This window comes from Eriocheir sinensis, chromosome 7, assembly GCF_024679095.1.
Source record: "Eriocheir sinensis breed Jianghai 21 chromosome 7, ASM2467909v1, whole genome shotgun sequence".
Lineage (NCBI taxonomy): Eukaryota > Metazoa > Arthropoda > Malacostraca > Decapoda > Varunidae > Eriocheir > Eriocheir sinensis.
The window spans coordinates 18,731,901-18,756,900 of record NC_066515.1 but is presented as its reverse complement, the minus strand read 5'-3'; the positions used below and the strand labels follow the sequence as shown (position 1 = coordinate 18,756,900).

The 25,000-nt window shown below is 42.0% G+C and overlaps 2 protein-coding genes and 1 long non-coding RNA gene across 6 annotated transcripts in view; 2 read left to right on the top strand and 1 right to left on the bottom strand.

The window, feature by feature from the left end:
• Nucleotides 1-25,000, bottom strand: part of LOC126994001 (uncharacterized) — a 77,809-nt gene that overhangs the window by 34,809 nt on the left and 18,000 nt on the right. For all 3 annotated transcript variants that reach the window (XR_007748703.1, XM_050853259.1, XM_050853260.1), the window contains exon 2: nt 1,398-4,487. Coding sequence is in view for 2 of the 3 variants with exons in the window: in XM_050853259.1 (XP_050709216.1) it covers nt 1,398-1,601 (204 nt within the window). In the remaining variant the exon portion in view is untranslated. The remainder of the gene's footprint in view (nt 1-1,397; nt 4,488-25,000) is intronic.
• On the top strand, nt 532-1,407 carry LOC126994041 (uncharacterized). The gene is made up of 3 exons (XR_007748762.1): nt 532-864; nt 1,090-1,149; nt 1,295-1,407. It is a non-coding gene; the product is annotated as an uncharacterized LOC126994041 (long non-coding RNA).
• Nucleotides 8,654-11,236, top strand: LOC126994006 (uncharacterized). 2 transcript variants are annotated; one of them, XM_050853261.1, is made up of 2 exons: nt 8,654-8,763; nt 9,630-11,236. In XM_050853261.1, the coding sequence occupies exon 2, from the start codon at nt 9,679-9,681 to the stop codon at nt 11,215-11,217; it is 1,539 nt and encodes a 512-aa protein (XP_050709218.1). In that variant the 5' UTR covers nt 8,654-8,763; nt 9,630-9,678; the 3' UTR covers nt 11,218-11,236. The 2 variants fall into 2 exon arrangements, with proteins under 2 accessions (XP_050709218.1, XP_050709219.1); XM_050853262.1 differs by having other exon boundaries at nt 8,660-8,677.

Genomic DNA, 25,000 nt, shown 5'->3' with positions numbered 1-25,000 from the left:
TAGGTGAAGTGAGGTGAGGTGAGGGAAGGAAAAAGAGGTGAACTGAGGTTAGGTTAGGTTAGGTGAAGTGAGGGAAGGAAAAAGAGGTGAACTGAGGTTAGGTTAGGTTAGGTGAAGTGAGGTGAGGTGAGGGAAGGAAAAAGAGGTGAACTGAGGTTAGGTTAGGTTAGGTGAAGTGAGGTGAGGTGAGGGAAGGAAAAAGAGGTGAATTGAGGTTAGGTTAGGTGAAGTGAGGTGAGGTGAGGGAAGGAAAAAAAGAGGTGAATTGAGGTTAGGTTAGGTGAAGTGAGGTGAGGTGAGGGAGGGAAAAAGAGGTGAATTGAGGTTAGGTTAGGTTAGGTTAGGTGAGGTGAGGGAGGGAAGGAGAAAGAGGTGAATTGAGGTTAGGTTAGGTTAGGTTAGGTGAAGTGAGGTGAGGTGAGGGAAGGAAAAAGAGGTGAACTGAGGTTAGGTTAGGTTAGGTGAAGTGAGGGAAGGTGAGGGAAGGTCAGGTGAATTGAGGTTAGGTTAGGTTAGGTGAAGTGAGGTGAGGGAGGGAAGGTCAGGTGAGGCGAGGTGAGGTGAGTTAGGTTAAGTTAGGTAAGATAAAGTGTGATGAGGCAAGGTGAGGTTTGGTTACGTAAGGAAAGGTAAGGTTAGGTAAGGTAACGCAGTGTAAGATTAGCTAGGGTAAGGTGAGGCTTAGTGAGGATTGGTTAGGAAAGTTAAGGTTAGATAAGGTTAGGTAAGCAAAAGTAAGATAAGGTAAGAAATGGTAAGGTAAAGTAAGATAAAGTAAGAAATGGTAAGGTAAAGTAAGATAAGGTAAGAAATGGTAAGGTAAAGTAAGATAAGGTAAGAAATGGTAAGGTAAAGTAAGATAAGGTAAGAAATGGTAAAGTAAGATAAGGTAAGAAATGGTAAGCAAAAGTAAGATTAGAAATGGTAAGGTAAAGTAAGATAAGGTAAGAAATGGTAAGGTAAAGTAAGATAAGGTAAGAAATGGTAAAGTAAGATAAGGTAAGAAATGGTAAGGTAAAGTAAGATAAGGTAAGAAATGGTAAGATAAAGTAAGATAAGGTAAGAAATAGTAAGGTAAAGTAAGATAAGGTAAGAAATGGTAAGGTAAAGTAAGATAAGGTAAGAAATGGTAAGGTAAAGTAAGATAAGGTAAGAAATGGTAAAGTAAGATAAGGTAAGAAATGGTAAGGTAAAGTAAGATAAGGTAAAAAATGGTAAGATAAAGTAAGATAAGGTAAGAAATGGTAAGGTAAAGTAAGATAAGGTAAGAAATAGTAAGGTAAAGTAAGATAAGGTAAACTAAGGTGAGATTAGATGAAGTGATGTGTCTAGGAGATAAACTAAAGCAAGGTAAAGGAAGTATAAGGTAACATAAAATAAAGGACTATACCACTAACCTCTAATCTCACCGCCGACATATTCGCCTTGACAGCCCTCTCGTGGTCGGCCTCCAGGTGCTCGAAGGTGATGGCGCCCACGATGGTGTAACCGATGACGAGGGACACGAGACCGATGTGGCTGATCAGAAACTTAATGATGTTCTTGAGGTAGTAACCACACGACCCGCACTGCCCCCCGTCCCCCCCACCGTCCTCCCTCATCTTGGTGGTGGTGGTGGTTGTGGTGGTGGTGGTTGTGTTCTTGTTCTCGTTCTCCTTGTTCTTCTTCTGTTTCTGGTTTCTTCTTCTTTATTTTGTACGTTTTATCTTCTTGTTTCTTCTTCCTTTTCTTCGTTTTGTCTTCTTTCTATTTTTATTCCTGTTCTGTTTCTTCTTCCTCCTCCTTTCTTTTGTCTTATATTTATCTTCCTCCTCTTTCTCCACTTATGTTTCTTCCTCCTTCTGTCTTCTCCGTTTTATTCTCCTTCGTCCTTTTCTACAGTTCTATTTTTTCTTCGCTCTCTTCTTTTCTCTGTTTCAGGTTTGCCTCCTTCTCTCTTCTTCCTCTTTCTCCTTTTTGTTTATTTTTCCTTATTCCTCCTCTTTCTCCTCCTCCTTTTTCTTCTGCTTTCTTCGCTTCTTTTTCTTCTTCCTCGTCCTTCTCCTTTAGCTTCAATTTCTTTCCTCCCTTTTGTTCTTCCTCCTCCTTCACTTCTTTTTTTTCCTCCTCCTTCTCCTCCTCTACTTCCGCGTCGTTCTTTGTTTGCTTGTTTTTGTTTGTTACTTTATCACTCCCTTTTATCTTTTTTTCCCCCCTATTTCCAGTCTCCTCCTCCTCCTCCTCCTCCTCCTCTAATTACCTCTAACTTATATACTTTCCTCTCTTTTCATGTGTTTGCTCCTCCTTCTTCTCGTCTGTCTCCTCCTCCTCCTTCCTTCCCTCAAACTCCTCCGCTCGTCCTCCTCCTCCTCCTTCTCTTCTTCCTTCTTTTCGTTCCTTAAATAATGTTGTTGTGTAGTTTGTCAAGAGATTTTTCCTCCGTTTTCATTATCTTCAGTTTCTCTTGTTCAATATTTCCTCAAGACTATCTCTAACATTTTCACTTTAATTCTCTTTTCTTATTCACTTCTTTATTGATTACTGTCAGATATTTTTTAGTTTTCTTTCCTGAATTTAACGATTTTTCACTTTTTTCAATCTTTGTAAGTTTTCTTTGTTGTTTTTTTGTGTATAATTTAGCACCTCAAAAATTTTCGTCTACCTAATTAATTTCGTTTCCTATTTTTTTCTAATTTATTTTTTTCTGAACTTTACGATTTTCCACTTATTTATACCATCAATGATTTTTTTTCTGTATATTCTTGTATTTTCATTTTCTATTTTCATTACTTTTCTTTCATGTATTTGTGTTTCGTTACTTCTTTTCTTTATCACACTTCACTTAATTTCTGTTTGTGTATATTCAATAGATTCTGATTCTCTCAATGTGTGTTTCGGAACCTTTTTATGCGCATTCATTAATCTTCATTTCACTATCTTTACTTATGTTTCTATTTCTATTCATTTTATTTTCCTTACTTCATTTTCCGGCTCGTCTGCTCACTTTCCTCCGACCTACTTCCTCTCTCTTTACTTCCCTTATTTCTTCCGTCTGGCAACGACCATCACTTGTTTTCATCGCCTCCACAACTACGGGAATCGTAAACACTTCTCTCCTTTATTTTGGGGCTGCATCACCTTCTATTTACGCTTGTTTTGGATGGCGGAAGATACTCATTAGTTTTGCGCACCTAACGTCATCTCATTCTGGCGTCTAAACTCCTCTCTTCCATCGCAGTATCCATCGCCGTCTCCCCAGTCTTTCCCTTCCTTATATAACGGGTCCATTTATCTCTCTCCTTCGATGCTCCTCTAAATTCTGCTCCCCCTTACGTTAGCCGTGTTTATGTTATCATCCATTTGCGCGATTCATTGTTCGCTTTTATCAAGGTATTTATGGTTTTGGGTTTGGTTTCCTTCGCTTATAGCTTGGCAGGAAGGTTATTTTTTTTTTTTTGCCTTTTATTCTTTCTCTCTAGTTTCAGTTTTGTTTTCTTATTTAATTGTGTGGAATCTGATACTTTCTCTTTTTTCTTATTGTGGTTCCTCTTTTTTTCACTTATTGTGGTTTTCTTTTCTTATAAATTTGTACGAAACTTCTATTCTTTTCTCTATACATTAGTTACGTCATTTGGTTAGGTTCGTAAACGCTCAAATTTCCACCAGTGGCGTCTCTCTTTTCAATCTTGTGGTCCTTTCCCTCCACAACATGTCTTACCTTTTCCTCCCTTTTTCTCCCTTTCAAACAACACAGTAAGTTCATAAAACCATGTACTTAAAATCTAAAAGTTGGTAAATATTTCCCACAATGGCGTCCTATCGTCTTCATCTCTTTGACCTTTCCCTGTACATTATGGCGGCCACTTCCCACACAGGCGGCTTCTCTCTCTTCCCTGCGCCCCTTATCGCCGTTTATTTACACTTCCGAGAACTGTTTTCCCCGAGAGCCGCGTCCTTGCACCTGATATACATTTTATTGGCCGCCTTCCCGCGCTCCGGAACCAAGTTTGTTGTCAGTGACGTCACGCGGTTGTTTTTTGTGTTGATCTCAGTGTTGCCGACGGAAGGTTCATCGGCGGGTCCTTAATTCCGGGTTCCTCTTCATGTCTTCCTTCTTTCCGGGTTCCTCTTCATGTCTTCCTTCTTTCAGGGTTCCTCTTCATGTCTTCCTTCCTTTCGTGTTCCTCTTCATGTCTTCCTTCTCTCTTCCTGTTCCTTCCTTGGTCTTACTTTTCTATTTCTTTTGTGTATCTTTATTGTTATTTTCCTCTTGTTCCTTCCTTTGTCTTGCTTTTCTGTTATTTCACTTTTGTTTTTCTTTATTGTTGGTTTCCTTCTTTCCTCTTACTTCTTCCTTGGTCTTCGTAGTCTGTTATTTCACTTTTGTTTATTTCTTTCTTTACTGTTGTTTTCTCTTGTTACTTCTCTATTGTTGTTATTTTTCACTTTATTTCACTTTGTTCTGTTGTTATTGTTGTCTACGGTCTGTTTTCCTTCTTCTTCACAGTCTGTAGGAAAAAGAAAAGGAAAGGGTTAAAACTAATTATATAAATGCATAATTACGAGGTTTTGTTCTTAAGCTGAACAGATAATATTAAAGAAAAGTGTTCAACATGTATAATCAAACCTCCTAAACTTCCTTTCTATTATTATACTGGCAAGGAAAAAAAATAATAAAGAAAACCGCTCAACATTTAAAATCAAACTACCTCTACTTCCTTTCTATTATTATTTTGGAAAGGGGAAAAGATCATAATAACAAAAGCGTTCAACATGTATTCTCAAACTACCTTAAGTTCCTTTCTGTTATTATGTGAAGGGAAAAGGTGAAAACAAACCAAAAGAAAAGTTAATATAGACAGCCCAAACACTTGAATCGGGGCTTTGTTCCTTAATCTGTATAGCCGAAATAAAGACAAAATATAGACGCATTAAAACAATTAAGCCTCGCACTAAGTCTCGAACCAGGTCTCGATTCTGTGGAGCGAAACAATGAGGAGAAAAACAAGTTAAAATTAATGGTATAAACACATGAATCGAGGGTCTGTTCTTAGGCCGTATAGATGCTATAAGGAGTAGCGTACGACGAGTTATGGATGCAATAAAATCAGGACCCCTTCAATTATGTTGTGAGGAGAAAGGATGAAGAGAAAAACAAGTTGAAATTGATGGTATAAACACGTGAATCGGGGCTCTGTTTCTTAGGCCGTAGAGATGCCATAGGGAATAGGTTACGACAAATTATAGCTGCAGTAAAATTAGCTCCCTCTCGGTTATGTTGTGGTGAGAAAGAATTAAAGTGAAAAAAAAAAGTTAAAATTGATAGTGTAAACAGGTGAATCGAGGGTCTGTTCTTGAGCCATATAGATGACATAAAGAGGAGGGTAAGACAAGTTATAGATGCATTAATAAAACGAAACATGAACCTCCTCCTCCGTGCTTATAGAGAATGTATTTGTTTTCCCATCACAGCGTTTTGGTAAGGTGAAGTTTTTTTTTTGGGGGGGGGGATGTACTATAGCTGCGCGTGGCCTCAGTGTTCTTCTCCGTCACCTTGACCCTTGAGCCTGTGATGGGTAAGAAATCTATAAATAAGAGAGTTGACCCCTATTCTGATTTTTTCTCGTGCCTTAAACTCTTCTTCTGGAGTAGCGGAAACAAAGAATCAAATCCCTATCGATGTATTAGTATATCCGTGTTTTATAAAGTATTTGTTTAACCACTGAAGCGATTTACGAGGCCCATAAAACAAGAGAGTCCTTCCTGGTTTTCAAGATATAATCAGTTTGGGAAGAGTGAGAAAAAATGCTTAATCTAATAATATCTCTAATTCCTCTTCGATATTTCAGTCTTGGTTCCTTAAGTCCTAGTTTAAGATTTCCCTACAACTCCACTTCCCTATAATCCATGGAAATACAAAATGAACTTACTCTAGAAAAGAATTCGAAACTGTAATGAGTCTAGTTATATGAGAAGATAGTGTTTTGTTAGCATTAGTTGGTGATGCTGAAGGACTTAGAGAAGGAGGAGAAGGCAAGGAAGAACAAGTAAAAGGTATACTTGTTCCCTTAGAGTTGAATTTGAAATATAATGGGTCTAGTTATATGATGAAAAGACAGTGCTGATAGTGTTGTGTTAGTATTAGTGATATTGAAGGGCCTGAGGAAGGAATGGGAAGTAAAGAAGGACAAGAAAAAGGTATACTTGTTCCCTTGGAGTTGAATTTGAAATATAATGGGTCTAGTTATATGATGAAAAGACAGTGCTGATAGTGTTGTGTTAGTATTAGTGATATTGAAGGGCCTGAAGAAGGAATGTGAAGTAAAGAATGACAAGAAAGAGGTATAACTGTTCCCTTAGAGTTGAAATTGAAACTGTAATGAGTATAGTTATATGATGAAAAGATAGTGCTGTGTTAGTATTAGTTATATTGTAGGACTTGAGGAAGGAATGGGAAGAAGGACAAGAAAGAGGTATAACTGTTCCCTTAGAGTTGAAATTGAAACTATAATGAGTATAGTTATATGATGAAAAGATAGTGCTGTGTTTGTATTAGTGATATTGTAGGACTTGAGGAAGGACTGGGAAGTAAAGAAGGACAAGAAAGAGGTATAATTGTTTTCTTAATGACTTGATACTGCGCGGGAATAAAAAATCTTAGGTTAATAGTACAGAGGTAGACGTGTATTTCTTGTTTAAGGTTAGTGGAGAAGTGTGTTGCTAATAACTTCCTTGAGGCACGAGAAGAGATATGTGTTTGTTTCTTCCGATATGTGACAACAGAAGTATATGTGTGCTTCTTAATAATAGGTGTGAATGTGTACGTGTGTGAGCGGTTCTCTATTGAGGTGAGATCACAGGTGTGTGTATATCTTAAGGTGGGAACAGAAGTATATATGTATCTCTCCTTGGGGTTGCGTGTGTGAGGGTTGTCTTGGGTCCGTGGTGAGAGGTGGCCGCGGGTGAGGCAACAGAGGAGAGCTTGGTGGTGGTTAGGGTGAGGAAGATGTGTATGGGGGAGGGGAAAGAGTAGTTAGTTACGATATAAGGAGACACAGAGGCAATTTACCGTGACGGAGTAATAATAAAGGAAGATAAAGCGGCAGGAGAAAATAAGTGGAAGATGAAGATAAAGATAAAGAAGAAGAAAGAAGGAGATGAAGAAGATAATAATGAAAAAGAAATTACTACACTACCATAACTAATCCTACTATAACACACACACACACACACACACACACACACACACTAGTAAATTTCGCATCTGGTCTTAAATTTATAAAAACTCAGTACTCTCTCTCTTTCCCTCTCTCCTCCCCTTACCTACCCCCCTCCCCCTTCCCCTCCCCATACACCCAGGGGAGGGAAGGGAAAAGAGGGGAGAGGTGAAGCCAAACTTAGCTGCCTCCTCCCCTTGGTCTCTTAATAAGTTTTTTTTCTTTACTTTTTTTTTAGGCTAAACACGTATAGGGAAAAGGGGGGTAGGGAGAGGTGTGGGTGATGAGAGAGAGAGAGAGAGAGAGAGAGAGAGAGAGAGAGAGAGAGAGAGAGAGAGAGAGAGAGAGAGAGAGAGAGATTTATACTCGCTTGCTGCTACTACTACTACTACTACTACTACCATTACTACTACTACTACTACTACTACTACTTCCATTACTACTAACACGTAATAAATGCAAATATACTACAAAGAAGAAAAAATAACAACAACAACAATAAGAATAAGAAGAAAAAGAAGAAGAAGAAAAAGAAGAAGAAGAAGAAGAAGAGGGGAGGAATCTTAATCGAATTCAGTCGTCGAAAGAGGAAGAAAAAACGAACAAAACAACAACAGAGACAAAAACAAGAAGAAGAAGAAGAAGAAAAAGAAGAAGAGGGGAAGAATCTTAATCGAATTCAGTCGTCGAAACAAAGAGAAAAACAAACAAACAAACAAAACAAGAACAAAGACAAAAACAAGAAAAAAATAAAACAAAGAAGAAACAAGAAAATAAAGACTTACGAATTTAAACCACCACCATCACCACCACCACCACCAACAACAACAAGAGTAACAACCTCCATGGCTATTCTTACACTCTTATTATTCCGCGTCATCCTAAGCGCAAGAGTGGAGGGAATGAGACACTTTCGGAGGGAGGAGGTAACATGGAGGAAAAACAGACCTTGGCTTCTCCCCAGCGTGAGAGAGAGAGAGAGAGAGAGAGAGAGAGAGAGAGAGAGAGAGAGAGAGAGTATACCAGTCTTTGATGTTATTAAGAGCACCGTAGAAATAAAAGACACGAGAATATATATTTGGTAACAGTACTAAGGATGAAAGAGAAAGAGGGAAAAAGGGAGAAAGGGAAAGAGATGGAGGGAGGGAGAGAAAGGAAGGAAGGTAGGGAGAGATGAAAGGAGGGAAGGAGAGAGAGGAGGGAGGTAAAACAGGAAGAAGGTAAGGAGAAAAGTGAAAAAAGTCCAGTTCATTTCAATTATTAGATGAGAAACAGCTATAGATAGATAGATAGATAAATATATACAGATAGATAAAGTAGATAGATAGAGTAGTGGTAGTAGTTACAATCATAAAAACTGAAGTAGTATCAGAAAACTTGCTTCACTGCTTCGAATCAAAGTCTCGAATCACCGGTCCGAAGCCGTTGAGTGACCCCCAGTGCTTCAGAGGGTCAGTTCGCTCTGGCCGTCCACTCTGTTCGTAAGTTCCATCTTTCTGCTACGTTATACAGTCTGGTCTTACTGGCTTGTCTGTGGTTGGTTGTTGGGTCAAGTCTGGTATGAATGGTATGTGACATGTATCGTCCTGTGTAGTAGTAGTGGTAGTAGTAGTAGTGGTAGTAGTGGTGGTGGTAGTAGTAGTAGTAGTAATAGTAGTAGTAGTAATAGTAGTAGTAGTAGTAGTAACAGTAGTAGTAGTAGTAGTAGTGGTGGTGGTAGTGATGGTGGTAGTAGTAGTAGTGGTGGTGGTAGTGGTGGTGGTAGTGGTGGTGGTAGTAGTAGTAGTGGTGGTGGTAGTAGTAGTAGTAGTAGTAGTAGTAGTGGTGGTAGTAGTGGTGGTGGTAGTAGTAGTAGTGGTAGTAGTAGTAGTGTGGTGGTAGTAGTAGTAGTGTGGTGGTAGTAGTAGTAGTGTGGTGGTAGTAGTAGTAGTAGTAGTGGTAGTAGTGGTGGTGGTAGTAGTAGTAGTAGTGGTAGTAGTAGTAGTGTGGTGGTAGTAGTAGTAGTAGTAGTTTCGTATCCTTGTATTGCTTCTGTTTGAAATTCTTTAATATCGTACTTTTTGTCATTTTTAATTCTTATTTTTCTGCATTGCTAAACCTATCACTTGTTTATTTATTTTTTGTGTATTGCTTCTATCGTAATATTGCTTAATAACTTACTTTGTCATTAATTATCCTCATTGTTATTTCTGCGTTGCTTAAACATCCATTAATTCCTATTATATTTGTGCATTACAGTCTTCATCACTTATTTGGTACTGCCTCTATCGTTAAATTATTTAATAAGGTCCTTTGTCACTCTCCTCATCTTTCTCTTTTTTATTGACTGATTTATCCTACATTGCTAAAATAACCGCTTAGCATTTATTGTCTATTACATTTAAAATCCCGTTTTGCTTCACTCTTACATTTCATTCCTTTTTTAATGGACAGGAACGAAAAGGACACAACTAACATCCAACAACACAGCCACCAGAACACCATGAGCGGGCAAACACTCGAGCTCGGACCGGAACAACTCCGTGACTCTTCCTTTCAACAAGCCCATCAGCGAGCCGAGGAGAACATGCTCTTCACGCGACGCCTCCAGGAGTGCTTCAGCCAATACTACATTCACATGTGCAAGGAGGAAGTAGACATGCTGACTTGGGATGAGACGGTGGTTTCTTTGCGTAGACGACTAGGCGAGGGGCACTACACAGAGCTGTCACCGGCTTGGAGGGAGAGAAGGAAACGTAGAGCTATGAATGGGAGGTTGGAAGTATGGCAGCTTGAGGGGGGAAGATACGCCCCTATGGCTAAGAATGGAAGCTTGCAACTGTCACCGCTAGAGGGAAAGATTGAAGAGACTACGGCTGAGATGGGAAGCTTGCAACTGTCACCGCTAGGGGGGAAGATTGAAGAGACTACGGCTGAGATGGGAAGCTTGCAACTGTCACCGCTAGAGGGAAAGACTGAAGAGACTACGGCTGAGATGGGAAGCTTGCAACTGTCACCGCTAGAGGGAAAGACTGAAGAGACTACGGCTGAGATGGGAAGCTTGCAACTGTCACCGCTAGAGGGAAAGATTGAAGAGACTACGGCTGAGATGGGAAGCTTACAACTGTCACCGCTAGAGGGAAAGACTGAAGAGACTACGGCTGAGATGGGAAGCTTACAACTGTCACCGCTAGAGGGGAAGATTGAAGAGACTACGGCTGAGATGGGAAGCTTACAACTGTCACCGCTAGAGGGGAAGATTGAAGAGACTACGGCTGAGATGGGAAGCTTACAACTGTCACCGCTAGAGGGAAAGATTGAAGAGACGACGGCTGAGATGGGAAGCTTGCAACTGTCACCGCTAGAGGGGAAGATTGAAGAGACTACGGCTATGATTGGAAGCTTACAACTGTCACCGCTAGAGGGAAAGATTGAAGAGACTACGGCTGAGATGGGAAGCTTGCAACTGTCACCGCTAGAGGGAAAGATTGAAGAGACTACGGCTGAGATGGGAAGCTTGCAACTGTCACCGCTAGAGGGGAAGAGAGACATGACTACGGCTATGAGTGAAACCTTGCAAATATTACCGATAGCGGAAGAAAGAGACGTCCCAATATCTGAGAATGGAAGCCTCGAACTATCATCGCTAGGGGAAGAAAGAGACGTGACTATACCTAAGAGTTGGAGCTCCCTAATATTACCGCTAGAGGAAAACCGAGAAGCTCCAGCAGACCATGGATTTTATGAAGACTATGTTCGCTTTGCCTTGGGAGATGGGGAAGAGGACGAGACCCCAGAATTCGATTGCGACAGAACTTGGCTATACAAAGAGATGGACCGAGATCTCTATTTGACAGTGTCGCCTCGCAAGAAAAAGAAAGAGGAATATGTTGATGGTTCAGATGTCACACACGCAAGAGAAACCTTAAGACGACTAAAGATGATTATTCAGACCGGAAGATGCAAAACTCAAATGATGCAGAGAATGAAACGGTCAGGTTTGGTCATTGAGAAGACTGACACTGGTGGTTACTTTTGTTAAGGAAGAACTGGTGATGTGGTGATAAGGAGGAACTGGTGATGTGGACAATGCGAACAAAATAATGATGCTGGGCACGAAACGGGAAGAAACTTAGTCATTAAGATTACTAGGAATGCTTACTTTTGATCGTCACTGTGTTAACAGAGAAATCCAGGACATCCAGAAGCAAACACGTCACCCATAAAAACAGTTCGGTACAAAGACACAAACCAATAGTATGGATAAGGATAATACTAAAGACAAACCCAAAGTGTGTAAGAAGAACCACAGCAAAACAATAGTGATTCAAGATAAAGAATAAAAAAAAGACTTAGTTAAAGCGGTAATGATACGGAGAATAAAAGACAAATAAAATGATATAGAGACCCAAAAGTTTATACGATGTTTAATGAAATTAGTATTTTATGTTTTAGTGACAAGAGGGAAGTGTACTCAATATAATGTTGTCTACTTTCTCAGTGTCTTAATTAACCTACGCTTGCTTAGGACAAAAGACGGGTATCTTCATCCTTCGAAAATTAAATGAAAAGAAAAGAATAAAAAAAAACTGATTATATCTATATATCAGCAATAATGAGAAAAAGTGTTTGTGTTTGTGTGTGTGTGTGTGTGTGTGTGTGTATACAGATCATATTTATATATCAGCAAAAATGAGAAAAAGTGTGTGTTTGTGCGTGTGTGTGTGTGTGTGTGTGTGTGTGTGTTGGCCGATAATAAAGTGACAGGAAGTCTCAGGAAAAGTCACAATTCTGGCTAGGAAAGAAAGTCAGGTAATCAAACAAAAATATTCAAGTCATATTCAATCACCAGACTGAAGGATGGTAGTGACCAACGAGGTGAAGAATTTATTATTCCCCCTTTCTCATATGTTGTTAGTACGGGCATTGATGTTCATGGTGGCGTCATATTACACATTGTATAGGTGAGGGGCAAACATTGATGGAATGTGACGTATTCTCAGAGGCATCAGGGCATCACTGGACATGCCAAATGGCTGCTGCATTAGTCGAAAGGAGCCTCTAACATAAGTACAATAAAAGTCCATGAGCAACTCCTCGGCTTCAGGTGGATCTTGTGGAAAGACAATTTTGAGGTATACCTAATACCTTCATCAACGTCCTCTAGGGGCAAAAAAGCTAGAGCATAAATCATGCCACAAAACAAACGAAACTCAGCACTGGTATTATACTGTGTTTCCAAACGCTAAGTGGACTCCGTAAGATGATGGAAACAACCTTTGCTCTCTACGTCGCGGCCAAACACGACAAGAACACCTCTCAGTAGCTACACCATCTTCAAAGTCAGTCACCACGGTTTGCACATCCATAGAATTGTTTAGGTCTGCACACTCACCAACTATAGCCTGAAAGAGTTCTTCGTAGGTGGCACGAGTCTTGTTTGGAAGATGAGCATACACTGAAGTAATTCCTGTTTTACCGAAAGGCACACGGATGACATGAATGTTTGAAAATATGTGGAGCTATATCAAAGTTGCCAGCCATATATAAAGTTAAAACAGTGCTAACATTGCGCGGTTTATTTTTTTAGTTTTTTTTTGTGACTTTTTTTACCTAGATTCGTGTGTCGCCCTCTGCCTCTCTCTCTCTCTCTCTCTCTCTCTCTCTCTCTCTCTCTCTCTCAAAACTTCACCATCTTGAACGGGAAAATCACCCCAGATGAAAACCCGGTTAACTTTCTCTGTTGCCTTGGAAAATAGTCGTACTGGGAGCCTGATACGTTTAAGAGATGGGCACCTAACCTTTCCCACCTTGACCTCACCTCTACCTTTCCCACTTTCCCCACAGGTATATAAACAGGTATGCGGGCTTACCTGGACTTGCCTTTCCCAAACCTGCCTCCCTGTACCCTTGAATACTGTCTGGACTCATAATAGCACCCTTTAGATTTAGAATGTGTAGCGAAGGTCAAGATTACAATAAGACTTCTCGACCCGATGCTTTTTTTTTTTCGTTCGGAGTTACTTGTTATTCCATCCACCTTTCTCCTCCTTCTCCTCCTCCTCCTTCTCCTCCTCCTCCTCCTCTTCTTCACCTTATGACTACCGATCTTCTATTCTTTTCCTGTTTTTCCTCCTATCTTCTATACTATCTTCCTCCTCCTCCTCCTCCTCCTTCATCTTCTCCTCTTCACCCTATAGTTGGCAACCTCCTAATGTTTTCCTATTCTTCTTTTATCATCCTCCTCCTCCTCCTCCTCCTCCTCCATTTACCAATCTCCTCTTCTCTTCCAATCTTCCTTTTCCGTATAATTCCTTACACTTATGTTTTAAAAGTTTGAAGAAAAAGTAGATAGAAGTTATTTATGAGTTTCTTTAAGCCTTATAAATGCATGATGATGATGATGATGATGATGATGATGATGATGATGATGAGCTTTAATATCTTTTGGTTAACTTCAAAACGAATTCCCAGAAACGTGTTGAAAGAGTGAGAGAGAGAGAGAGAGAGAGAGAGAGAGAGAGAGAGAGAGAGAGAGAGAGAGAGAGAGAGAGAGAGAGAGAGAGAGAGAGAGTTGTTTATATTTATTTAAAGCAAAGGGAAGAAGCCACAAACACTGCTCTCACCTGCTCCTCTCTCTCTTTCTCTCACCTCTCCCTCCCCCTCTCGCTCTCTCTCTCTCTCTCTCTCTCTCTCTCCCCTCAAGCCATCTCTATCCCCTTCACCTTTCTTTCACCTCCATCTTCCTCCTCCTCCTCCTCCTCCTCCTCCTCCTCCTTCTCCTCCTCCTTAGCTCTCTCCACGCCCTTTCCCTCAATCAACAAACATTCGCAATCCATTTTCTTTTTTTCCTCTTTTTTTCTTCTTTTGTCTCTCTGGTGCGTGGGGAGAGAGAGAGAGAGAGAGAGAGAGAGAGAGAGAGAGAGAGAGAGAGAGAGAGAGAGAGAGAGAGAGAGAGAGAGAGAGAGAGAGAGAGAGAGAGAGAGAGAGAGAGAAAGACTGGCTCACACACACACACACACACACACACACACACACACACACACACACGAAACTTCACTCTACACGTGTTTGTTCTTAGGCAACGTGTTTATTTTAAGCAATAGACAACACACACACACACACAAACACACAGAGAGAGAGAGAGAGAGAGAGAGAGAGAGAGAGAGAGAGAGAGAGAGAGAGAGAGAGAGAGAGAGAGAGAGAGAGAGAGAGAGAGAGAGAGAGAGAGAGAGAGAGAGGAATAAAAACGAAGAGGCATGTGTGTGTGTGTGTGTGTGTGTGTGTGTGTCAATAAATCACTCCGTTTCTCCCTAATGAAAATTTATGACGAACCTTTCAACAAGAATGTAAAAAGAAGAACATCACGATCACGTTTTGCGTCATTTCACACACTCCATCTCTCTCTATCAAACGCTTTCAGTATAATAAGAGAGAGAGAGAGAGAGAGAGAGAGAGAGAGAGAGAGAGAGAGAGAGAGAGAGAGAGAGAGAGAGAGAGAGAGAGAGAGAGAGAGAGAGAGAGAGAGAGAGAGTAACTGTCTTATATATTTCGTTAAGTCCATAAGGAAATGTTTGTGTATGTCCGGAAGTTTGTTTTCAAGAGGAGGAGGAGGAGGAGGAGGAGGAGGAGTACAAAGGAGTACAAAGGAAAAGCAAACCGCAACACACCTTTTGGTCCTAACTAGGCTGTTTGTTGTTGCTACCATCTACTCTAATCTACGAGTCAGAGACACAGGACAGCAAAGGTGAAGGCTCCTCCCCTCCCACCAGTCCCTCCAACCGAGGCTGGCATGAAAGGGAAGAATACCATGTAGTATAGAAAAACTACAATGGAATTTTACATGGACAGAAGGAAGATCATACACGACAACTAAGCTAACACTACTTTCTGTTAGACCGGAGCAAAATAGTGGATGTTCGGGTTAGCTTCTAAATATGGTTTTTGAACGTGCAAATAGTTTCACTTTCGACGACGTTTTGAGGCAGACCATTCCATACATTGATGACACCATTGAAGAAGAAGTGTTTTGATTCATTTGAGTTGAAACGCTTCCTCGTTATTTTGTATCCATTGTTTCTTGTTGCGCTTGATTGAGAGACTGTAAAATAATCATGAACATTAACGTTATCGAATCCCTTGAAAATTTTAAATACTTCTACGTATAAGGTCACCTCTTAGCCTGCGCTGTGATAAGCTGAATAAGTTCAGTTCTTTAAGTCTGTCTTCGTACGGTTTGTTTCGCAGTCTAGGGATCATTTTCGTGGCTCGACGCTGCACCCTCTCGAGTTTATCAATATCTTTTCTGTAATAGGGAGACCAAAACTGAACGCAATACTCAAGATGTGGGCGAACTAACGAATTGTACAGTGTCAATATTACTTTTTCTGATTTGTGTTCAAATGTACGACCAATAAATCCGAACAGTTTGTTGGCAGTTTTTACTACTTCTGTGCAATGTTGACTCGGTTTAAGATCGTTCGAAATTATTACTCCAATATCTTTTTCTTTGTTGGCTTCAGAGAATTGCACTCTGTTAATTTGATAATGAATACGATCGTTGTTGATTCCGCTATGCCTGACGTTGCACTTTTCAATATTTTAAATTCATTTTCCATGTTCGTGCCCAACTACTTAAACGCTCGAGATCAGCTTGGAAGTGTTCTTTATCCATTGTCGTAGTGACTCTGCTGGCTATTTTTGTGTCGTCTGCAAATTTCGATATTTTACACGATAGCCGCTCGTCAATGTCATTTACGTACACTAAAAACAGAGCAGGTCCCAACACCGACCCCTGTGGAGGAGGAGGAGGAGGAGGAGGAGGAGGAGGAGGAGAGGAGGAGAAAGAGGAGGGGGAGGAAGTTGATAAAGCTACGAAAAAGAGGAGAGGAGATGAAAGGGATGAAGGCGAAGGAAATAAATAAGAAGAGGAACACAAAGAAACACAAAGGAAGAACAAACAACAGCAGACCTGATGGTCCTAACGAGGCTGTTCGTGACAAGCTACACTAACTATCTAATCAAAGGTGGAAGATGAAGGACAGCAAAGGCGAAGGCTCCTCCCCCCTCCCTCTATCCCTCCAGCCAAAGCTGGCAGGAAAGGAAAAAGAACCATGCAGCATGGAAAAACTGCATGGAAATTATGTAGGAAAGAGGAAAGAACTACCATTACTGCTACCACTAACCAGGCGATAAAAACGGACAAGGACACCCGTATTCGAAAGAACTTAACGTTATTACGACAATGAGTAATATCTTAGTTGCTGGTTGGATTCAAAATACTTGTCTAATCTATTCTTGAAGGCCGTAACTGTTGCACTGTCAACGACATCACAGGGTAGAGAATTCCAAACATTAACGACTCGATTGAAGAAGAAGTGTTTGGCTTCGTGCGACGAGAATCTTTTACCACTTATCTTGAAATTGTGATTTCTTTTTGTTCTATTTGATCGCTCAATTGTAAAGTACTCTTCCGCATTAATATTACTGTATCCTTTAAACATTTTAAACACTTCTATTAGATCGCCTCGCATTTCTCGCTTTGATAGACTGAATAAATTTACTTCTTTAAGCCTTTGTTCATAAGATAAATTTCTCAAACTAGGAATCATTTTTGTTACTCTCCGTTGAACCCGTTCTAACTTTTCTATGTCATTTCTGTAATAAGAAGACCAAAACTGTACACAGTATTCTTGGTTGTGTCGAACCAACGAATTATACAGTTTTAATATTACTTTTTCCGATTTGTTATGAAAGACTCGTCCGATAAAGTCAATCAATTTGTTTGCGGTTTTAACTACTTCTGAACAATGCTGACCGGGCTTTAAATCGCTTGATATAGTGATTCCAAGATCCTTTTCTTTACTTTCTGCAGAAAGATGTTGGCCATTCATTACGTACCGAACGCGATTGTTATTTTTTCCGATGTGCAACACTTTACATTTATCAACGTTAAATTTCATTTGCCATTGATTGGCCCAACGTGCAAGTCAATCAAGATCTGATTGTAAAGCTTCTTCGTCGAGTGTCGCAGTTACCTTATTAGAGATTTTTGTGTCATCAGCAAATTTTGATACTTTGCAAGTAAGCCCATCATCGATATCATTAACATAAATTAAGAAGAGCATGGGACCAAGCACTGATCCTTGAGGTACGCCACTTCTGACATCGAGCCAGTTAGATGTAACACCATTTAGAACTACTCTCTGAGTCCACAAGCCAATTGTGAATGTTACCTGAGATACCGTGCGCCAATAGTTTGCTGAGCAACCGTTTGTGGGGGACCTTATCAAATGCCTTTTGAAAATCCAGATATGATATCTACTGATCTGCCTTCATTGTACGCCTCAAAAATATAATGAAAAAATCGAAAAGTTGGTTAAACACAAACGTTTACTACTGAAGCAATGTTGCGAATTATTTATTATATTATTTTCTTCAAAGAATTTCACCATATTGTCGCGAATGATAGTCTCCATTAACTTACAAACAATCGATGTCAGGCTAATTGGTCGATAGTTTCCTGGATGAGACTTGTCCCCCTTTTTGAAAATTGGTGTGACATTTGCAAGTTTCCAATCCGACGGAACGTTTCCCGCTGTTAAGGATTTATTGAATATGATGGAGAGCGGCTTATAAATTTGATATTTGATTTCTTTTAAGATCCTAGGGGTAATTTTGTCTGGACCTGGAGCTTTGCTTACTTTAATCTTTTCAATTGTGCGTAAAATGTCACTTTCTACGATGAGCACGCCACTTAACATCTTTTCGGTCTTTCTAACTTCCGGCGGTTGAGTTGATAAACAATCTTCGTCGGTAAATACGGATGCGAAAGTTATTTAGGATTGTAGCCATTTCATTTTCATCGTTCGTGTGGTTACCATTATCATTAGCAAGCGGTCCGTTACTACAAGTGAGTGACTTTTTATTATTTACATAGCTAAAACATTCTTTAGGATGAGATTTTCTTATTTCCGCTATATATTCTTTAAGATTTTTCTTGCTTCGTTTTATAAATTCCTTTGTTTCGCGGCGAATTATGTCCAACTCTAGTTTGTCAGCCTCACTCTGAGTTGATATGTATCTACTGTATACGCGTTTTGTTATTCCACCATTTGTTTTTTTTTCTTAATAGCTGAACGTCTGTTAGGACAGGGTACGCATATGCTTATGGCATTATTCAGTATTGCGGTGAAGGCCTCCCACGATTTACCAATATCTGTTTCCGTCGATATTACAGTCCAGTCAGAATCATTTGTGTTGATGTAAATCACTTTCTTATAAATCTGTGTACAGGTCGAGCCCTGTATGAAAGTTCAACGGTTCGCCCCATCTTTTCACTGGCAAGTTAAAGTCCCCCACAGTTACTGCCTCGCAACTACTACTTGTTTATAATATTAATTCACCTAATCCGTTGTCGATATTGAGTCTGCCCCAGGTGGCGGTCTGTAGATTAGTCCAACTACTATTTTGCGAGACTTGTTTTTTTTATTTCAATGAAGACCGTGTCCACATTGGTTATAATATCTGCTTTCACGGATACTGGATGGAGAGAGTTGTGGATATATAAGATAACGCCCCCACCCTGTCTGTTCACTCTTTCATGACTGAAGATCGTTTAGCCCGGTAATTTATATTCCGCGATGAAATCTCTATTTGAAGTGTCGATCCAAGATTTTGTGACTCCGATGATGTAATAATGATTTGTAGCTGCGAGTGCTTCTAAGTCTTCAAATTTGTTACGTAGGCTACGAACATTTATATAATAAGCTTTAATGCAGACAGACACACACACTGAGAGAGAGAGAGAGAGAGAGAGAGAGAGAGAGAGAGAGAGAGAGAGAGAGAGAGAGAGAGAGAGAGAGAGAGAGAGGAGGGCTGGAAGATGAAAGAAATATTAAGGAATGAACGCAGGAAGAGGAGTGAAGGAAGGAAGGTGAGGGAAATATTAAGGAATGAACGCAGGAAGAGGAGTGAAGGAAGGAAGGAAGGAAGGTGAGGGAAATATTAAGGAATGAACGCAGGAAGAGGAGTGAAGGAAGGAAGGAAGGTGAGGGAAATATTAAGGAATGAACGCAGGAAGAGGAGTGAAGGAAGGAAGGAAGGTGAGGGAAATATTAAGGAATGAACGCAGGAAGAGGAGTGAAGGAAGGAAGGAAGGTGAGGGAAATATTAAGGAATGAACGCAGGAAGAGGAGTGAAGGAAGGAAGGAAGGAAGGTGAGGGAAATATTAAGGAATGAACGCAGGAAGAGGAGTGAAGGAAGGAAGGAAGGAAGGTGAGGGAAATATTAAGGAATGAACGCAGGACGAGGAGGGAAGGAAGGTGAGGGAAATATTAAGGAATGAACGCAGGAAGAAGAGTGAAGGAAGGAAGGAAGGTGAGGGAAATATTAAGGAATGAACGCAGGAAGAGGAGTGAAGGAAGGAAGGAAGGTGAGGGAAATATTAAGGAATGAACGCAGGAAGAGGAGTGAAGGAAGGAAGGTCAAGGTAATATTAAGGAATGAACGCAGGACGAGGAGGGAAGGAAGGTGAGGGAAATATTAAGGAATGAACGCAGGAAGAGGAGTGAAGGAAGGAAGGTCAAGGTAATATTAAGGAATGAACGCAGGAAGAGGAGTGAAGGAAGGAAGGAAGGTGAGGGAAATATTAAGGAATGAACGTAGGAGGAAGACACGTGAAGTTAATCACGACGTGTTCAAAGAAGAAAAAGGAGGAAGGAAGGAAATGCGGTCAGGAAATAGTAAAGAAGAAACGCAGGAAGGGAGGAAGGGCGGAAGGCAGGCAGGAAGGAAAGAAGGAAGGCAGGAAGAAAGGAAGGAAGGAAGGAAGGAAACTTAGGTTATTTATGTGGACTTGTTTAATAGACTGTGTTGCAAGCATCATTAGCAGCATAAGTTTGTTAGTAGATTTATCTATCATTAGCATTTTCTTTGGGTGTATGTTTCTCTCTCTCTCTCTCTCTCTCTCTCTCTCTCTCTCTCTCTCTCTCTCTCTCTCTCTCTCTCTCTCTCTCTCTCTCTCTCTCTCTCTCTCACACACACACACACACACATCAGTTTCCCGCCTCCGTCACCTTCGCCTTCCCTCAGCCTCCCCTTCAGGGATAATTGCCATCCTTCTTCGGACAAGCTTCTGCTCGCGTCTTTCCCGTAATATTTTTTTGTCCAGCAGTTCACGCCATGGGTGGCAGCGCCTCTCATCAGAAGGTGGACGCGGCCCAGACCCTGCAGAAGGGATGCTGCAGGCCGGATGGCTTCACCCTATCGTACCGGAAGAGCGGCTGCTTTAGGAGATGGCGGCAGTTCGCCGCCTACAGGTTCCTCCCAAACGGCTGCGCCGGGGGGGAGGTGTGCCAGGCCGAGGGCGACCTTTGGGTGCCCTTGGCCAAGCTCTTGAGGAGGGACGCCAGCACGGCCGTCCTAGTTGAGTACACCGTCAGCAAGAAGGTGGTCTTCACCTCCAGGACGACACTCGGCGAGCTCCTCAAGAACATGGACTTCCTATACCTTCCCCTCGTCCGTGGTGGTGCGGACGACGACGACGTGTGCAACGGGCGGCCCTGTGGCGAAGAAGTGGGCCCTACCGTGAGTCCCGGGGCAGGCGAGGAGGAGAGGGCAGCCACTGACCCGGAGACCCCAGCCCAGGCTGCTGGGGCTGCGTCTGTCACTGCCCGGAGCAAGGCCTCGCCCTCCACCTCTCAGACTCTCCGCCGCCGGGCACCTACGAGGCCCAAACTGAAGCTTCGCAAAAGGGGCTTCCACACCTACACCACATCGCACACGTCACACATCCCCCCTTCCCAATCCCCAGGAGAAGGAGGCACTCACAGGACACCACACGCCACGCCACGCCACACACCACAGGCACACCCTACGCCCTACACCTGGGCGGATGCCTTCGTGGATTTTACGGCGGTATGCGGCGTCGCTCTGTCCGCATTCCTGGTTTATAACCGCATGCTCTGGTGAGGAATCGCGGCCGTTGCCTTACCCGTTATGCAACCGGCGCGTGCCCAAACGACCCAGACACCCCCCACCCCCCACCAACCCCCATCCCCTCAACCCCATCCACCCATTGACTAAACACAACCAGCTGACCGATAACCAAGACCACCCACACCTCCCCTTCCCTCTCCCCAGGACGAGGAGGCTTTGAGACACCACACCACACCACACCACACACCTCCCCTTCCCTCTCCCCAGGACGAGGAGGCTTTGAGACACCACACCACACTACACACCTCCCCTTCCCTCTCCCCAGGACGAGGAGGCTTTGAGACACCACACCACACCACACCACACACCTCCCCTTCCCTCTCCCCAGGACGAGGAGGCTTGCAAACAGCACACAGCACACCACCACAACACCACCACAACACCACCACACCACCACCCCAAACTTCCCTTCCTCCTCCCCGGGAAGGAAGTCTTATTAGCATCCACCAATCAACAATAGCCACAAAAAACAATAGGGGGGGCAAAGTCCGACTGTCACTTCCTCGCAGTGCCCCCCGGGTAACGCTAACGACAGCGGCGAGGCCACGACAGGCCAGCACGCCGGTGGTGGAGGAAGACCCTTGCTTTAGAGCCTCGTGCCCGGCCTCGGAACGGACGGATTCTACGGCATCGAGCCAGGAACGGAAATGGCTTACGGGACAGACCACGCAGCAGACTAAAGGCAGCGACGCTGAAATGTGGAGCTGTAGGAGAAAGAGAAGAACTAGTTGACCTGATGAAAGAGAAGCATTGGGATGTTGCAGGTCTGGCTGAAACCAGCGCCAAACATCAGGGCAAAAAGATACTACACGAGAATTATATAACGCTTTCTGGCGGGGCAGGAGATGGACGGCACGGAGCGGGGTTTGCGATGACGCCTGAAACAGCGGAGCGAACACTGAATGTCGAGTGTGTCCGTAGCAGGACCAGCGGGGTGACAGGCAAGTTGAAATAGCAAGAAATAGATATAATAATAATAGTAATAATAATAATAATAATTATAATTATAATAATAATAATAATAAAAAATAATAATAATAATAATAATAATAATAATAATAATAATAACAACAATAACAATAATAATAATAATAGGGATGGGAGTACCGTCGATAGAGGGAAGGGACGGGGAGCTCACACCGACAACTGGTTCCCAGTGAGGCTTTTTAGTGTAGAGGTCGCCACACTCCTCTACAACGCAGGCCTAAATAATTAGGCACGGTCAAGCTAACTAGGACCCTGGAACTCCAGCCATTATCTCAAAGAGACCCTCTGCCTGCAGTCCAATCCACCACTGCTGCTGCCCAGAGGCTTCACCGTGACCCTGGCACGGGAGAGAGATCAGGTATTACACCTTGTCCAAGGGTGACCTGAGACTATGCAAGGCAGGGGCGTCTAGTTCCCTGAGGTGAAAATATTTCACCCGCATACCGGGAGGAGGAGGAGGAGGGGGAGATAAATGAACTGTTTTGGTCTAATAATTATTAAAGATTTTTTATTGCGTTTGAGTGCGTTGGTGAAAAATCTCTCTCTCTCTCTCTCTCTCTCTCTCTCTCTCTCTCTCTCTCTCTCTCTCTCTCTCTCTCTCTCTCTCTCTCTCTCTCTCTCTCTCTCACCTGCAGTAAATTAGCTCACCTGTTTTAATCCTGGAAACAAACTTACGAACAAACAAGAGTTATACACAAACACATAAACTGAGTGTGTGTGTGTGTGTGTGTGTGTGTGTGTGTGTGTGTGTGTGTGTGTGTGTGTGTGTGTGTGTGTGTGTGTGTGTGTGTGTGTGTGTGTGTGTGTGTGTGTGTGTGTGTGTGTGTGTGTGTGTTTCGTATAGAACTGGGTTGCTAGCTTGATTGAGCAATTGTTTTTTTTAAGGCATGTGTGTGTGTGTGTGTGTGTGTGTGTGTGTGTGTGTGTGTGTGTGTGGCACTGGTCGTTTGAGTGCCAATGCCAGCTTCCTACACACACACACACACACACACACACACACACACACACACACACACACACACAGGGGCATACCTAAGGGGACATCTGAGTGGCTTGTCAAGGATAATCTTCAAACATGACATCCTCTCTCTCTCTCTCTCTCTCTCTCTCTCTCTCTCTCTCTCTCTCTCTCTCTCTCTCTCTCTCTCTCTCTCTCTCTCTCTCTCTCTCAGATGGTCAAAAGATACCTGGTTGGATTACGGAGAGAGAGAGAGTTTACCTTTATGAGCTAATTAAGCGGTGCAGGTGTATTCTCTCTCTCTCTCTCTCTCTCTCTCTCTCTCTCGTATACCTTCCCTACCTCCCTCCAAATATTATTCCTCTCCCTTTTTTCACATTTTTCCTCCCTCCCTCCCTCCCTTCCTAACTCTCTCCCTTCCTCCCTGTAGGTAATTTCAACTTATATTTACCTTCTCTCATTTCCTTCTCTCCTTTCTCCCTTTTTTTCCTCTCCTCTCCCTCCATTTCCTCCCTCCTCACTTTTTTTTTCCTCCTCTTTCTTTTTTTGTTTATTTTCTCTCCCTAATCTTTCCTCTCTCCCTAATTTCTTTCTCTCCTTTAAACTTTCTTCCTCCCTTCCTTTCTTCCTTTTCTCCCTTTTTTCTCTCCCTCCTTTTCCTCCTTTTCCGTCTTCTCTCGTTTATTTTATCTTTTCCTTCCTTTCCTTCCCCCTTACTTCTCTCCCTTCTTATATTTTCTTCCTCCCTGCCTTCTCTCCTTTCTCCCTTTCTTTCTCTCCCTCTCCCCTTTTTTCCTCTTTCCTTTTTCTTCATTTTCCTTCCTAATCTTTTTTTCCTTCTTCCTTACTTCTCTCCCTTCTTATATTTTCTTCCTTCTCTCCTTTCTCCCTTTCTTTCTCTCCCTCATTTTCCTCCTTCCTCCCTTTTTTTACTCTTTCCTTTATCTTCATTTTCTCTTCCTAATCTTCCTTTCCTTCCTCCTTACTTTCTCTCCCTTCTTATATTTACTTCCTCCCTTCCTTCTCTCCTTTCTCCCTTTCTTTCTCTCTCTCCTTTTCCTCCTTCCTCCCTTTTTCCTTGTTTCCTTTTTCTTCATTTTCTCTTTTTTATCTTCCTTCCCTTCTTCCTCCTTCCTTCTCTCCCTTCTTATATTTTCTTCCTCCCTTCCTTCTCTCCTTTCTCCCTTTCTTTCTCTCCCTTATTTTTCTCCTTTCTCCCTTTTTTCCTGTTTCCTTTTTCTTCATTTTCCTTCCTAATCTTTTTCCCCTTCCTCCTTACTTCTCTCCCTTCTTATATTTTCTTCCTTCTCTCCATTCTCCCTTTCTCCCTTTTTTTCTCTCCTCATTTTCTTCCTTCCTCCCTTTTTTACTCTTTCCTTTTTCTTCATTTTCTCTTCCTAATCTTCCTTCCCTTCCTCCTTACTTTCTCTCCCTTCTTATATTTTCTTCCTCCCTTCCTTTTTTCCTTTCTCCCTTTCTTTCTCTCCCTCATTTTCCTCCTTTCTCCCTTTTTTTACTCTTTCCTTTATCTTCATTTTCTCTTCCTAATCTTCCTTCCCTTCTTCCTTACTTTCTCTCCCTTCTTACATACTCTTCTTCCCTTCCTTCTCTCCTTTCTCCCTTTCTTTCTCTCTCTCATTTTCCTCCTTCCTCTCTTTTTTTACTCTTTCCTTTTTCTTCATTTTCTCTTCCTAATCTTCCTTCCCTTCTTCCTTACTTTCTCTCCCTTCTTACATTTTTCTTCCTCCCTTTCTTTCTCTCTCTCCTTTTCCTCCATCCTCCCTTTTTTACTCTTTCGTTTTTCTTCATTTTCTCTTTCTTATCTTCCTTCCCTTCTTCATTTATTTTCTTACTCCCTTCTCTCCCCTATCTCCATTTCTT

Coding starts and splice junctions, on each gene's coding strand:
- LOC126994006 (XM_050853261.1), top strand. CDS start 9,679: ATGAGCGGGCAAACACTCGAGCTCGGACCGGAACAACTCCGTGACTCT.